The 17,811-nt window shown below is 44.8% G+C and overlaps 1 protein-coding gene across 2 annotated transcripts in view; it reads left to right on the forward strand.

Annotated features, from left to right (window-relative positions):
* Positions 1-17,811, forward strand: part of THSD7B (thrombospondin type 1 domain containing 7B) — a 452,200-nt gene that overhangs the window by 402,544 nt on the left and 31,845 nt on the right. For both annotated transcript variants that reach the window (XM_069732875.1, XM_069732874.1), the window contains exon 21: positions 9,011-9,156. In XM_069732875.1, the coding sequence (XP_069588976.1) occupies positions 9,011-9,156 (146 nt within the window). The remainder of the gene's footprint in view (positions 1-9,010; positions 9,157-17,811) is intronic.

The raw sequence follows: 17,811 nt of genomic DNA on the forward strand, positions 1-17,811 counted from the left end.
AAAAACGTTGCAGTGGACGTTTTGCCCGTCCGCCGGAAAAGACTATTTGGACGGATCCGGCAAAAAAAAAAAACGGATGAAACGTGTGGCCATCAGGCACAATCCGCCGCTAATACAACTCTATGGGAAAAAAACTGATCCGGCGTAAAAAAAAAAAAACGGATCCGGCGTAAAACAAAAACTGATCCTTTTTTTAAAAAAATTGCCGGATTGTGCCTGAAACAAAAAGCCTGATGTGTGAAAGTAGCCTTAGCTTGATTGAGAGCTCACTGTTTGAGTGATGTCAGTCGTCAGGCAATAAGAAATCACACAGTAAGCTATCAATCAAGCTAAAGAGGCTTTTGCTGGGTGGGGAAACAACCACTGGAGGTAGAGGCTTGGGAAGTGCTCTGTCACACCCAGAGCACTTAACACCTCATTTGCATACGAATTAAAGTAGAAGATATCAACGTGTCAATGGATAAAGCTTTCAAAGATCTTCATGCAGTTGGGGGGGGGGGTGGATGTTATTGATAGCTTCCCTTTAAATATCAGACATTGTGGGGACACAGACCGGGCAGGCAGTAATGTGTGGCACCAGGTGTCTGGCAGCCGCTCACCTTACCCGTCTCCGTAGGATTGACACCTACATTAAATCATTGGACTTTTATTTGGTGATTTTTATTTTTTATCTTGCAGATTTAGAAATCTTGTGTAATGATGAAGCCCCCGATCATACTCGCTGTCCCGGTGTGTGTGGGCTCGCCGTGACTCTGATGAGTGGGATTACGAGGCGTCTCGGGGCTCTGCAGATGAGTGCAGCATGTGAATAGGCTGCCGCTCATTTCCAGCACGCCGAGCGCTTCTATTTCCTCCAGAATTGCCGAACGAGGCAGAGCGATTAACGGAACGCTCCGCTCCTCTTATTAAGCCAGATAGAATTAGGAGATCGGCTACAGAGAACATTTCAATTCATTTCTGCTCAAGGTCGCCTTAACTTTCGGCTTTTTGCTCAGAAGTTTGGAGACGTGAGACTCCGGGGTGTTTAGTATTTAACTAGATATTTACTTCAGACCAGACAAAATGACACAGCGAATGTGCTGTACAAGCCAGGATGTCCTCTACTGGGGCAAAGCTTCAGCTTCCTACCCGTTGCCCCACTCCTGGCAATCAGCTCCCGCAGCACGTGCCCAATATTGCGATGTGTAACATAGGAATGGTCAAGCCCCGCCTCTAGTCCCACCCAGGAGGAGCTCCAATCCCACCCATGAGCACCCCAAAATTGGAAATTAATGCCCTCTTTTGGATACACTTTCCAACTCAGGACATCCCCATGATTTCCTGCATTGTATCTGAAGGACAATTCTAGATTTATGACGGCCGCCAACTTTAAGCTCTCACCTCTGATTATACACCTCATGGCGCAGCTGTATAGGTCTGTCTGGGTAAGTGGTTGCTAGGGACCAGCCTCCTGACAACCATATGCACTTAACAGGCTGTGGTTGTTGAACACGGTCCTAGAAACCAACCAGCGGGCCCCTCCGTCCATGAGGCCCATCACCGGCCTCAGCTCCAAGGGGCAAATACCGGCAGAACCGAAGACAGACCGTGGCCTAGGATAGAGGAGTAGAATATATTTTATTATTTAACCCTTTCCCTGCAATCGGTTCATTATTTTGGGAGGAGTCTGGAGCATAATAAACATGTTTTTACGGCAATTAATTTGGATATATTCTATTCCAATTGAATCAGATCCGCTGGACAGATTGAGCAAATCAACAAATTTTGGGAGATTCTCTCATCTCATGTAACTTTCACTTATTAATTTATTCCTTCCTTTCCCCAAGTAATAACAGAGGAACAACACGGAGTTAAAAAAAAATATCAGAATCATGATTACTATAATTAATAATAATAATAATAATATTAGTAATGGTGATAATAAAAGCATTATATTTATTAATACTTTTATTATACCTATAATTAATAATAAAATAGTACTATTATCAGATGTACAGGTATTATTAATTTTATTACTATGTTTATTCATACTAATATTTACAGTATTACAAATACTATTTTTTTATATTGCTATTACTGTTATTAATATTTTTAAGAACACTGTGATTTTATTTTTACGTATTTATATATTGTGTTTTTACATTTTATAGCGTCATCGTCACATAAACATGGGACAATTGCCCACAGCACCAATCAGATGACTTTTCATTTTCCCACATGCATAGTAAGCTGGATTGTGATTGGTTGCCATTGTAAACTCCTCCCCTTGTGACCTGCCCAGGTGATGCTCACGGTCTGTGATTCTGCCAGAAGCGCGACGCAGTGCATTTTTCTCCATTTTTCGACGTTGCTATGACAGTTCCTCTCACTCAGTGACCTCCTCATTATGTAAAGGAGACGCGGCGCCTTTAAGGGATTTATTTTTCGCGTGTTTGTTTAATACGTCGGTAAGAGCAGCAATGAAGTCTCGCTGTTAATAAAGGCAATTTCTATTTTTAACAAGCAGATAAATCCATTTATTATTATTAAATCCGGAGATTTGTGTTTGATGGGTTCATTTTTATCAGCTGTCAGTGAATGAGCAGGCGCAGATTGTGTTCCACATTACCGAACAGTTAACGTTCACTGATTATTACTTACTAGATGGTGGCCAGGATTCTAACACATCGGGTATTCTAGAATATGCAGTCCACGTAGTATATTGCCCAGCCACGTAGTATATTGCCCAGTCACGTAGTATACAGCACAGACACGTAGTATATTGCCCAGCCACGTAGTATACAGCACAGACACGTAGTATATTGCCCAGTCACGTAGTATATTGCCCAGTCACGTAGTATATTGCCCAGCCACGTAGTATACAGCACAGACACGTAGTATATTGCCCAGCCACGTAGTATATTGCCCAGACACGTAGTATATTGCCCAGCCACGTAGTATATTGCCCAGTCACGTAGTATACAGCACAGACACGTAGTATATTGCCCAGCCACGTAGTATATTGCCCAGCCACGTAGTATATTGCCCAGCCACGTAGTATACAGCACAGACACGTAGTATATTGCCCAGTCACGTAGTATACAGCACAGACACATAGTATATTGCCCAGTCACGTAGTATACAGCACAGACACGTAGTATATTGCCCAGTCACGTAGTATATTGCCCAGCCACGTAGTATACAGCACAGACACGTAGTATATTGCCCAGTCACGTAGTATACAGCACAGACACGTAGTATATTGCCCAGTCACGTAGTATACAGCACAGACACGTAGTATATTGCCCAGTCACGTAGTATACAGCACAGACACGTAGTATACTGCCCATAAAATACTAACAGCACTGATAGAGTAAATAAGATGAATGCTACTGTGTCCTGAGGTCGCAGCATGTCCGCCGTGCGCACCGTGCAGCCTGGAGATGCCGCCAGGGGCGGAGCGTTCCCGGACACATGCTCCACACCGGGGGTCCCGGGATAACACGGCCGCGCTTCCCGGTGCTGGATGAGAGGAGCGCCCCCTGCCAGCGGCTGCTGGCAGTGGAGGCTCCAGTTCAGTACATGTAGTGCTCTTACCGTTACCGGAGCGTGTATTCCTCCGCAGAAGATGGCGGGACTGTGCCCGGTGCTACAGCCGCAGCCAGCGTGACGGCGCCCTGGGCCGAGAGGTACATAGAGCACCCGGTCTGCCCCGGGGACACCCTGCAGGGCATCGCTCTCAAGTACGGGGTGACGGAAAGCAGGGGACGGGCCTGGGAGGCTGAGGGCGGTGTGCCAGGCTGGTGGGAGTGTGGGGCCCACCACCTGAGCTGTGTGCGGGCAGGAGACTGGCACTGCCAGGGTCTGCGGGGGGAGACCGTGGTGCACAGGGCATGCTAGGCCCAGCGCACACTGCAGGGTGTGTGTGTGTGTATGACCGGAGGGGAGTATGCGGGCGCCGGGCAGTGACTGCAGGGGAGTAGGGAGAGACTAATGTGGCCGTCGTAGATTGGTCGCGGCAGCCATGACAGGCAGCTGGCGAGACCAATCAGCGGCTTGGATTCCATGAGAGACAGAGGCCGTGACCAATGAATATCTGGGACAGACAGACGTACCCCTTAGACAATTATATATACGGTATATATACAGTGGGGCAAAAAAGTATTTAGTCAGTCAGCAATAGTGCAAGTTCCACCACTTAAAAAGATGAGAGGCGTCTGTAATTTACATCATAGGTAGACCTCCACTATGGGAGACAAATGACCTCTGTCATTGCCAACAAAGGATATATCACAAAGTATTGAGATGAAATTTTGTTTCTGACCAAATACTTATTTTCCACCATAATATGCAAATAAAATGATAAAAAAACAGACAATGTGATTTTCTGGATTTTTTTTCTCAGTTTGTCTCCCATAGTTGAGGTCTACCTATGATGTAAATTACAGACGCCTCTCATCTTTTTAAGTGGTGGAACTTGCACTATTGCTGACTGACTAAATAATTTTTTGCCCCACTGTGTGTATATATATATATATATATATATATATATATATATATATATATATATATACATATATATATATCCCTACATTTTACACCATTTTAAGGGCAATTTGCTATTTCTGTAAATCAGATCAAAATAAGCAGCGAGAACTGGCAGAGATCTAATAACGACATATTAATCACATGACCAGAAGACGAAATCTATGTATTGTGCTCTATGGGAGATGAACTACAACTCCCAACATGACCTGACCACCGGACACAATCCTATTATAGTCTATGCACAGAGCAGTAAATATGTGTAAACATACCACACTTTTTCCTTCCATTCAACTTTAGCAATGACCTTTTGTGGCTTCCCCTCCTTGTGGAGTGTCTCAGTGACGCCTTCTGGTCATCTGTCAGGTCAGCAGTCTTCCCAATGATTTTGGAGCTACTGAAACAGACTAAGGGACCTTTATAAACACTTAGGAGCAGCCTTTGCAGCTGTTTTTTGTTAATTACCGTATTCTAATTTACTGAGATAATGACTTTTGAGTTTTCATTGGCAGTAACCATAACCATCAACATTAACAGATTTAAACACATGAAATAGATCACTCTGTGTGTAATGACTATATAGGAGTTTCACTTTTTGTATTGAAGAGCTGAAATAATTTAACTTTTTGATGATATTCTTTTTTTTTTCCAAACTGTTTTTATTAAACATTTTCAATTAAACATTTTCAACATTAGTATATTAACATGCAAACATAGGTACAAGGAATTACCTCCCTCTTTCCGGTATTACAGAAGCCCATTATTAAAGACGGTAACTATTTTAGCGTTCCAATTTGCAAATTAAGGCAAAGTACCTCTCAATCAAGATAAACATAAGGCTAAAAACATAGAATTCAACATGGAAATACAATACGAGTGGGCTACCACTCTGTAACTAGATAACCCCAAATGATGAGAGAGGGGAAGTTATAGCTAGAGAAAAAATGAAAAACAAAAAAGAGGGGGGAGGGGTCAACAAACAGACTAGGGAAAGTCGATTTTGATGATATTCTAATTTAATGAGAAGCACTTCTACTTATGATCATAGTTACCAATCAATTACCATAGGGGTCAGTATTGGGCCGTCTTCTCTTTAATATTCTTCTTTATAACCTTAATAACACCTATGCAAATCCAGCACAAAACCAATGATGAAATATTAAAATAATCTTTATTGAGAACAAAGTGGACATTACCTGAAGAAGCATCATGAATGTGCATTGGAGGGTAAAGTGGAGGACCAGCAGTGCATGTTTTTATTTTTGTTGCATCTATACATTCAATATTTTTGAATCTTCTTTGTGAACAGCAAGTACTCCAATTGCCATGAATAGACATGATGGCTCTGAGGTCTCCTAGAACTGTATGTATCCTCTTTCAATCTCTTTAATGCAGATACAGTCTTAGTAATGTCCAGGTAACCTCAACATATACGGCTATGGGTGAATGGATGGTAGCTGTTTTTCCTTACTGTGCCGTCACATACTATCTGTAATCTTTATTCAGTGTTTTATGGCTTTCTTTTCCTATCTTTACATCCCTGCATGTGACCCCTTCTTTCCTCCTGCAGGGATGCCGGCGTGTTCACGTACCCATCCTCGTTCCCCTGGCATCTCTCTCTGATCCCAAGACCTGCACAATGCACACAGGTCTCCTGGGAGAGTGCTTAGGGCATGCACATGCTCCCTGCTTCTTAAAGGGGCGTTTCTAAAATGTCCCCAGCCAATGGCTGGAACACATTAAGTATTTAAGGCACCTTCCCCAAAGGGGAGGTGCCTTAGCAACCTCAGTAATCAGTGTACATCCTGCCATCTAGTTGTAATGTCCCCATACCTGTACTCTCTGAATCTGATTCCATTGGTCCCATTTACCTGACACTGTCCACTCTGTCACACCTATACCCAAACCAGTCCGACCTTTGCCTAGTCTTGTTCCTGATCCATCTGAACTAGCACCTATGTACCTGCACCTGTGATCTCGTACCTGTGGCCATTCGGTGTTCCTGTACCTGTCCTGACTGTGCTTGATTCTGCATTTGTCTACCAGCCGTATTCCTCCTGCTAATCCAGTTCGTGGCTGGTTCTGTTTCCTGTCCCCTTGGGAGTCAGCTGCCACAGCTCCAAGGGTCCGCTCTGTAATACTACGTGGTGTCCACATGGATATAAGTCTAACCACACCATCAGGGGCTCTAGTGACAAACCAGGTCTTCACTTAGTTTCGCTTGTCCAGGCTCTCCCCTGACCGCAGCACAGTGGCTCCACAACCATTTGCGTAACAGTCTATACTGTGAGCTGTCCTCTCACTATCAAGATTCACTACAAATTGGTTGCTGCATTCCCTTCCTAGGCTTTTATACAGGCTACAATAGTCCCTCTTGATTGGCTGTGGGCTATAAAATGCGATGTGATAACTGCAAGACATTATTGGGAAGTCCACCTAGCTGTTCCTGAAGTCATGTGAGTCTTCTCATACTGATGCAATCTTCCGCATCATGTAAAATCTTGGTACGCATTTTGTGGCAATTTGCTTGAATCAAATGTCAAATTATTCAAGTTCATCGGTTCCAGTGAATGTAAAATAAATTAACACAAATTTGATTTGCATCAAATCAATTCATTTATTTATACTATGTACTAAATAGTAAAGCTGTCACTAAAAAAAAGACTTGGGTGCATCGGTGGACAGAAAATTCAGTTTTAGTGACCAATGCCAGGCAGCTGCTGGCAAGGCAAATAAAATTATGGGAAGCATCGAAAGAGGCAGAGATGCTCAAGAGAACAGCATAGATTTGCCTCCATACTGTTCACTAGCATCTTCTACCATGTCACTGGGATATATCAGATGGTGGTTTCAGGTTGGGTTTACCCCTTAAATTTCTAGCTTTCCCATCGGATCTCCTCATCTATAGGGTGATATTCCAGAAGTAGGACCCATACTAGTTAACAGATAGCCAACAGATAACAAAGTTCACTTATTAGCACTGAGACGCAGTTTCCTAAGTGATTTTTCGGGAAGAGATGCAGAATAATGCAGGAAAGAAAAAAGCGAATCCGTAATGAGGTTCAGAGATGACAATAGCGGGATGTTGTGGCAAATCAATAGTCGTCTTATTACAAAACACTTCTTCAAAGGCAAGGGAGCCGCGTTGTGACTCTAATTGTATCCCGGTAGAAGGGACCCGTCAGAAATATTAACATTGCAAGAAAGGGAGGGATCAAGAGGGCTCTCTGCAAAATTACAGCCAATTTATTCGATAATTATAACCCGTAGCCTGTAGACCAGTCGCCAGCGTCTCCGGTCACAATTACACGTGTGTTTTCATCTGAGATAATTGTGAGTACTGTACTCTTCATAATCATATAAAATAGCTGGTGGATTTTCCAGCAATTTTGAGACAAATTTACAAGTTTTGCTCTTTTCTTTAATCCTTTGAAAATATCCTTGGATAGAATAGTTGCCTATGTATGAAGGCATTATGGTGACTACTGTGCTTATAGATGGGGCATTAGAATGTCTCACCATATAAATGGAACACATTATCGGAACATGGTAGTAAACCCGCCAAAGGCTGCAATGCCTATCGCAACCACCGTGTGGCCACATTTACATAGGTAGGTGGAGCATAAACCTCTCCCCACAGAGTATCAACTAATCATTTTTTTTAATGCAAATTATTTTGAGTGGCTCATCTTGGGATATGTTGAACCAAAAAGAAAGGTAAGGAAGGACACATTTGTATAAACACTATCCTCAAGATAGGTCATCAGCACCAGATTGGTGGGTGTGCGACACCCGGTACCCCCACCCATCAGCCGTTCCTGCTGTCAGCGGTAGCTGGGTACGATTAGCTAGAGATGAGCAGCACAGCTCCACCAACTTCATAGTGGCCACAATGGGGTGCAGATCCACTTCTTTGCATTTGAATAGGTGCGTATGTGCAGTACCCTATGTAGCTGGGAACAGCTGATCGTTGGGGGTACCGGGTGTTACACCCCCACCAATCTGGAACTGATGACATGAGGATAAGTCATCAATATTAAGGTAATGGGAAAGCCTTTTGGTACTAGTGTCTTGACATGCACAGAGGGACCTCAAGGAGCAACAGGGCTCGGGTACAATTGCCATCTGCGCCCTGTTGCTGTACGCTTCGCATACTTACTATCCTTTTGAACTTAAAATTTGGGAAATTTAAGTCCCACCCAAGGCCACTGGGAACACATCTAAAAGACTCAACAACACCAACATAATTGCCAATTTGAGTTCGGCTTCACTAAGCCTTGCCTCTTCTGTAGTCCACTTCCCAGGAATGTCCTGGTCAAGCGGGAGGACTGTTGCTAGTGTTCCAGTAGCCCTTGGTCCTTTATTCTGATCCTCTGTGTAATTGCACATTTGGTCTCCTAGATTCAAAATTGATGAATATTTCAGTGTTTCTCGAAGTTTCTCGAATATGTGCTGCAATGAAGTGACCATTACGTTTCAATCCTAGGTCAACAGATGCGATCTCGCCTCGTCAAGATGCAAGCTGAAGGAGGTGGGAGACCTTGTCCAATGCAACTCGCCCAGTACAGAAGTTGTGCCGTCTACCCCTGCTATTCCTGGAACTTTGGGGAATGGTCAGTGTGTAAAGTGGAGGTAAGCAATGTGAAGGGATCAAAAGGGATTTCAATTTTGAAGGTGTTAATTAGGGATGAGCGAACCCATGGAAGTTCGGGGTCTGGTACTCTACCCAAACTTTATTGCAAAGTTCGGTTCGGGTACCAGAAGTTTACCTGAACTTGAACCGGAACCCGAACCCAAACTTTGGAGCTGGAATATATTCTCTCACTGACTTCCCCCGGAACTCTGAACATTACAACGGACTCCTGGGAGAAGTCCCTGTTCGGCGTTTCGTACTGGACACCTCAGCTCTGATATTGATAACCTATGCTTAACATAGGCCATTAATATTCTTTCAAATGGTTCTCTGCATTTGACAATTCGTACTCATTAGAAGCTGATCACACAGTGTCTCCATTTTGGGATGCGGGACCCCCAGCAATCAACTGTAATCTGTACAGAAATCTGGCAGTAAGTGTTTATTTTCCCTGCAGTGCCAACACTAGGATAAATCAAGGATTACACATTGTCCACTGAAATGAATAGGTTGTGTAATGCAGGATAGGACAGGTCCTCCAGAGCATGTCCACTATGGCCATGGGATCCTGACCAGGGGACCCCAGTCTATAGCCTTATTGGGGTATATGACCTTGGGTTTTCTATGTCGGATACTTCTCTAAGTATAATATAAAGGGTAATTACCAAATATCCACATTGTACAAAGAGTAGATCCATCAACAGCAGCTTGGTGTCCGTTTCAATGGCAATAAGTATTAAAAATTGAAAAAAATACTGAAGAGATATTGCAAAGATGTTGCTTGCCATATACCCACTGATTACCACAGGCAATGAATTAAAGGGGTTGACCAGTGAAAATCACTTATCACCTATCTGTCTAGCCACAAGATAGGTAATAACTTATTGACCACTCGGCCCCGCTCCGATCGGCAGAACCAGGAACTCTTTAATCCCAGTAGAATGGAGCACAGTGCGTATGCTCAACCGCTGCTCCACTCATTCACTATAGCGTTGCGCTCCCATTTTCCGGAAACCCTATAGAGAATGGAGTAGCCATCAGAATGAGGCAGCAGTGCTCACTTACAACTGCTGCTCCATTTATTCTTAGTAGGGCTTCTGGAAAAAGCCGAGTGCAGCGCCATAGGGAATGAATGGAGCAGCAGTTGAGCATACGCGCTGCTGTTTCATTCTGATGGCGATTAATGTGCCCCTTTCTGCTGATCGGTGCGGGGACCAGCAGCCAGATCTCTACCAATCAATAAGTTATTGTCTGTCCTGTAGATAGGCGACAGCTTATGCTCCCTGGACAACCCCTTTGGGCAATTATCTGAGCAGTCAGTTTACATGATTCTCTGATTGAAGCAATGTCCTGCCTGTCTATCGTGCTGAGCACTAACATGGTTATTAAAGGTCAAACATTTCCAACACAAATTCCTGCTTGATCTTGATGTGTAAAATTAGAATACTGGTTCTCCCAACAGTCTTGTCCTTATTGGCTTATTTGCCTCTGACTATATTGACGAGGAATATCAATATTGTACAGGAGATACTTGTGTATCACTCATGAGAAACTCAGAAGCCCTTCTGTAATGCATTGTACACCTTATGTTATTGATTTGCAGAGCAGTGTCTCTTGCTGCAGGAAGGCCTTGCAATTGGCACGTTTGAGTGCATATTCTCTATCTATACAAGTTAGGTGGACGGGCCCATCCTGGGGTGATGTCTGTTATGAAAGGTAATTCAGTACCACAATGGACATAGAGGTCAGCGCACATACAGTGACCTGGCAATAACCCAAAAAACAAGAACGAGCTCTGAGACGTGGGAACTCTGTTGACCGCAATCCCTAATCCTCTCCAACCACACTAAAGGCAGCCGTGGATTGCGCCTAACGCTCCCTATGCAACTCGGCACGGCCTGAGAAACTAGCTAGCCTGAAGATAGAAAATAAGCCTACCTTGCCTCAGAGAAATACCCCAAAGGAAAAGGCAGCCCCCACATATGACTGTGAGTTAAGATGAAAAGACAAACGTAGAGATGAAATAGATTTAGCAAAGTGAGGCCCAACTTTCTGAACAGAGCGAGGATAGGAAAGGTAACTTTGCGGTCAACACAAAACCCTACAAAAACCACGCAAAGGGGGCAAAAAGACCCTCCGTACCGAACTAACGGCACGGAGGTACACCCTCTGCGTCCCAGAGCTTCCAGCAAGCAGTAAAAAACAAATTGACAAGCTGGACAGAAAAAAACAGCAAACAAATAGCAAAGAGGAACTTAGCTATGCAGAGCAGCAGGCCACAGGAACGATCCAGGAGGAAACAGGTCCAATACTAGAACATTGACTGGAGGCCAGGATCAAAGCACTAGGTGGAGTTAAATAGAGCAGCACCTAACTACTTCACCACATCACCTGAGGAAGGAAACTCAGAAGCCGCAGTACCACTTTCTTCCACCAACGGAAGCTCACAGAGAGAACCAGCCGAAGTACCACTTGTGACCACAGGAGGGAGCTCTGCCACAGAATTCACAACAGTACCCCCCCCTTGAGGAGGGGTCACCGAACCCTCACCAGAGCTCCCAGGACGACCAGGATGAGCCATATGAAAGGCACGAACAAGATCGGGAGCATGGACATCAGAGGCAAAGACCCAGGAATTATCTTCCTGAGCATAACCCTTCCACTTAACCAGATACTGGAGTTTCCGCCTTGAAACACGAGAATCTAAAATCTTCTCCACAATATACTCCAACTCCCCCTCCACCAAAACCGGGGCAGGAGGATCAACAGATGGAACCATAGGTGCCACGTATCTCCGCAACAATGACCTATGGAATACGTTATGTATGGAAAAAGAATCTGGAAGGGTCAGACGAAAAGACACAGGATGAAGAACCTCAGAAATCCTATACGGACCAATAAAACGAGGTTTAAACTTAGGAGAGGAAACCTTCATAGGAATATGACGAGAAGATAACCAAACCAAGTCCCCAACCCGAAGTCGGGGACCCACACAGCGTCTGCGATTAGCGAAACGTTGAGCCTTCTCCTGGGACATAGTCAAATTGTCCACTACATGAGTCCAAATCCGCTGCAACCTGTCCACCACAGTATCCACACCAGGACAGTCCGAAGACTCAACCTGCCCTGAAGAGAAACGAGGATGGAACCCAGAGTTGCAGAAAAACGGTGAAACCAAGGTAGCCGAGCTGGCCCGATTATTAAGGGCGAACTCAGCCAAAGGCAAAAAGGACACCCAGTCATCCTGATCAGCAGAAACAAAGCATCTCAGATATGTTTCCAAGGTCTGATTGGTTCGTTCGTTCTGGCCATTAGTCTGAGGATGGAAAGCCGAGGAAAAAGACAAGTCAATGCCCATCCTACCACAAAAGGCTCGCCAAAACCTCGAAACAAACTGGGAACCTCTGTCAGAAACGATATTCTCTGGAATGCCATGTAAACGAACCACATGCTGGAAAAACAATGGCACCAAATCAGAGGAGGAAGGCAATTTAGACAAGGGTACCAAATGGACCATCTTAGAGAAGCGATCACAGACCACCCAAATGACTGACATCTTTTGAGAGATGGGAAGATCTGAAATAAAATCCATAGAGATATGTGTCCAAGGCCTCTTCGGGACCGGCAAGGGCAAAAGCAACCCACTGGCACGAGAACAGCAGGGCTTAGCCCGAGCACAAATCCCACAGGACTGCACAAAAGTACGCACATCCCGCGACAGAGATGGCCACTAACTCTCTGGTACCAAAGATTCCAGGATGACCAGCCAACACCGAACAATGAACCTCAGAGATAACTTTATTCGTCCACTTATCAGGGACAAACAGTTTCTCCGCTGGGCAACGATCAGGTTTATTAGCCTGAAATTTTTGCAGCACCCGCCGCAAATCAGGGGAGATGGCAGACACAATTACTCCCTCTTTGAGGATACCCGCCGGCTCAGATACACCCGGAGAGTCGGGCACAAAACTCCTAGACAGAGCATCCGCCTTCACATTTTTAGAGCCCGGAAGGTATGAAATCACAAAGTCAAAACGGGCAAAAAACAACGCCAACGAGCTTGTCTAGGATTCAACCGCTTGGCGGACTCGAGATAAGTCAAGTTCTTATGATCAGTCAAGACCACCACGCGATGCTTAGCTCCTTCAAGCCAATGACGCCACTCCTCGAATGCCCACTTCATGGCCAGCAACTCTCGATTGCCCACATCATAATTTCGCTCAGCAGGCGAAAACTTCCTGGAAAAGAAGGCGCATGGTTTCATCACCAAGCAATCAGAACTTCTCTGCGACAAAACAGCCCCTGCTCCAATCTCAGAAGCATCAACCTCGACCTGGAACGGAAGCGAAACATCTGGTTGACACAACACAGGGGCAGAAGAAAAACGACGCTTCAACTCTTGAAAAGCTTCCACCGCAGCAGAAGACCAATTGACCACATCAGCACCCTTCTTGGTCAAATCGGTCAATGGTTTAGCAATACTAGAAAAATTGCAGATGAAGCGACGATAAAAATTAGCAAAGCCCAGGAACTTTTGCAGACTTTTTAGAGATGTCGGCTGAGTCCAATTATGGATGGCTTGGACCTTAACAGGGTCCATCTCGATAGTAGAAGGAGAAAAGATGAACCCCAAAAATGAAACCTTCTGAACACCAAAGAGACACTTTGATCCCTTCACAAACAAAGAATTAGCACGCAGGACCTGAAACACCGTTCTGACCTGCTTCACATGAGACTCCCAATCATCCGAGAAGATCAAAATGTCATCTAAGTACACAATCAGGAATTTATCCAGGTACTCTCGGAAGATGTCATGCATAAAGGACTGAAACACTGATGGAGCATTGGCAAGTCCGAATGGCATTACTAGATACTCAAAATGGCCCTCGGGCGTATTAAATGCAGTTTTCCACTCATCGCCTCGCTTAATACGCACAAGATTATACGCACCACGAAGATCTATCTTGGTGAACCAACTAGCCCCCTTAATCCGAGCAAACAAATCAGATAACAATGGCAAGGGGTACTGAAATTTAACCGTGATCTTATTTAGAAGGCGGTAATCAATACAAGGTTTCAGTGAACCATCCTTCTTGGCTACAAAAAAGAACCCTGCTCCTAATGGCGACGATGACGGGCGTATATGCCCCTTCTCCAAAGACTCCTTCACATAACTCCGCATAGCGGCGTGCTCAGGCACAGATAAATTAAACAGTCGACCTTTTGGGAATTTACTACCAGGAATCAAATCGATAGCACAATCACAATCCCTATGCGGAGGTAGGGTATCAGATTTGGGCTCATCAAATAAATCCCGGTAATCAGACAAGAACTCTGGGACCTCAGAAGGGGTGGATGACGAAATAGTCAGAAATGGGACATCACCATGTACCCCCTGACAACCCCAGCTGGACACAGACATGGATTTCCAATCTAATACTGGATTATGGAGTTGTAGCCATGGCAACCCCAACACGACCACATCATGCAGATTATGCAACACCAGAAAGCGAATAACCTCCTGATGTGCAGGAGCCATGCACATGGTCAGCTGGGTCCAGTACTGAGGCTTATTCTTGGCCAAAGGCGTAGCATCAATTCCTCTCAATGGAATAGGACACTGCAAGGGCTCCAAGAAAAACCCACAACGCCTAGCATACTCCAAGTCCATCAAATTCAGAGCAGCGCCTGAGTCCACAAATGCCATGACAGAATACGATGACAAAGAGCAGATCAAGGTAACAGACAGAAGAAATTTTGACTGTACCGTACCAATGGTGGCAGACCTAGCGAACCGCTTAGTGCGCTTAGGACAATCAGAGATAGCATGAGTGGAATCACCACAGTAGAAACACAGCCCATTCAGACGTCTGTATTCCTGCCGTTCAACTCTGGTCAAAGTCCTATCGCACTGCATAGGCTCAGGTTTAAGCTCAGGTAATACCGCCAAATGGTGCACAGATTTACGCTCGCACAAGCGTCGACCGATCTGAATGGCCAAAGACATAGACTCATTCAGACCAGCAGGCATAGGAAATCCCACCATGACATCCTTAAGGGCTTCAGAGAGACCTTTTCTGAAAATAGCTGCGAGCGCACCTTCATTCCACTGAGTGAGTACAGACCACTTTCTAAATTTCTGACAATATACCTCTATTTCATCCTGACCCTGACACAGAGCCAGCAAATTCTTCTCTGCCTGATCCACAGAATTAGGCTCATCGTACAGCAATCCGAGTGCCAGGAAAAACGCATCGATATTACTTAATGCAGGATCTCCTGACGCAAGAGAAAATGCCCAGTCCTGAGGGTCGCCACGCAAAAAAGAAATAACGATCATAACTTGTTGAACTGGGTCACCAGAGGAGCGAGGTTTCAAAGCCAGAAATAGTTTACAATTATTTTTGAAACTCAGAAATTTAGTTCTATCTCCAAAAAACAAATCAGGAATAGGGATTCTCGGTTCTAACATAGAATTCTGAACCACAAAGTCTTGAATACTTTGTACTCTTGCCGTGAGCTGATCCACACATGAAGACAGACCTTTAATGTCCATCACTACACCTGTGTCCTGAACCACCCAAATGTCTAGGGGAAAAAAAAGGCAAAACACAGTGCAAAGAAAAAAAAATGGTCCCAGAACTTCCTTTTTCCCTCTATTGAGAATCATTAGTACTAAGGGCCTCCAGTACTGTTATGAAAGCTAATTCAGTACCACAATGGACATAGAGGTCAGCGCACATACAGTGACCTGGCAATAACCCAAAAAATAAGAACGAGCTCTGAGACGTGGGAACTCTGTTGACCGCAATCCCTAATCCTCTCCAACCACACTAAAGGCAGCCGTGGATTGCGCCTAACGCTCCCTATGCAACTCGGCACGGCCTGAGAAACTAGCTAGCCTGAAGATAGAAAATAAGCCTACCTTGCCTCAGAGAAATACCCCAAAGGAAAAGGCAGCCCCCACATATGACTGTGAGTTAAGATGAAAAGACAAACGTAGAGATGAAATAGATTTAGCAAAGTGAGGCCCAACTTTCTGAACAGAGCGAGGATAGGAAAGGTAACTTTGCGGTCAACACAAAACCCTACAAAAACCACGCAAAGGGGGCAAAAAGACCCTCCGTACCGAACTAACGGCACGGAGGTACACCCTCTGCGTCCCAGAGCTTCCAGCAAGCAGTAAAAAACAAATTGACAAGCTGGACAGAAAAAAACAGCAAACAAATAGCAAAGAGGAACTTAGCTATGCAGAGCAGCAGGTCACAGGAACGATCCAGGAGGAAACAGGTCCAATACTAGAACATTGACTGGAGGCCAGGATCAAAGCACTAGGTGGAGTTAAATAGAGCAGCACCTAACTACTTCACCACATCACCTGAGGAAGGAAACTCAGAAGCCGCAGTACCACTTTCCTCCACCAACGGAAGCTCACAGAGAGAACCAGCCGAAGTACCACTTGTGACCACAGGAGGGAGCTCTGCCACAGAATTCACAACATATGTCAGAGCTATGCTGGGTGCTGTGAGCTGCTCTTCCTCCTCTCTCACAGCATGCACTCTCATGTAAACAAATAAGGAGGCTAATTGCAGCTGCACCTCCCTCCTTCCCCATCATACTAGACTGATATTTTTAGTTCAGGTCTACCATCTCAAATAATACACACGTTCTACCGTATTGTGCAAGCAATTCTTTTAGCTTTATTAATTTTAGAGCTCAGCATTGGTAATTGTTTATTGTAATTATGAGTGCACCTATAATTATGAGGACAGCTTGTCACAGGTGTATATTCATAGAGGCATCTATAACGGATGACTGCCGATCCTTTACTAATAGAGAATGGAGCTGCTACCGGATGACAGCCGATCCTTTACTAATAGAGAACGGAGCTGCTAACCAATGACAGCTGATCCTTTACTAATAGAGAACGGAGCTGCTAACGGATGACAGCCGGTCCTTTACTAATAGAGAACGGAGCTACTAACGGATGACAGCCGATCCTTTACTAATAGAGAACGGAGCTGCTAACGGATGACAGCCGGTCCTTTACTAATAGAGAATGGAGCTACTAACGGATGACAGCCGATCCTTTACTAATAGAGAACGGAGCTGCTAACGGATGACAGCCGATCCTTTACTAATAGGGAACGGAGCTGCTAACGGATGACAGCCGATCCTTTACTAATAGGGAATGGAGCTGCTAACGGATGACAGCCGATCCTTTACTAATAGAGAATGGAGCTGCTAACGGATGACAGCCGATCCTTTACTAATAGAGAATGGAGCTACTAACGGATGACAGCCGGTCCTTTACTAATATAGGATGGAGCTGCTAACGGATGACAGCCGATCCTTTACTAATAGAGAATGGAGCTACTAACGGATGACAGCCGATCCTTTACTAATAGAGAACGGAGCTACTAACGGATGACAGCCGATCCTTTACTAATAGAGAACGGAGCTGCTAACGGATGACAGCCGATCCTTTACTAATAGAGAACGGAGCTGCTAACGGATGACAGCCGATCCTTTACTAATAGAGAACGGAGCTGCTAACGGATGACAGCCGATCCTTTACTAATAGAGAATGGAGCTACTAACGGATGACAGCCGATCCTTTACTAATAGAGAACGGAGCTACTAACGGATGACAG

The sequence above is a fragment of the Ranitomeya imitator genome, chromosome 7 (genome assembly GCF_032444005.1).
Source record: "Ranitomeya imitator isolate aRanImi1 chromosome 7, aRanImi1.pri, whole genome shotgun sequence".
In the NCBI taxonomy this organism is placed as follows: Eukaryota; Metazoa; Chordata; class Amphibia; order Anura; family Dendrobatidae; genus Ranitomeya; species Ranitomeya imitator.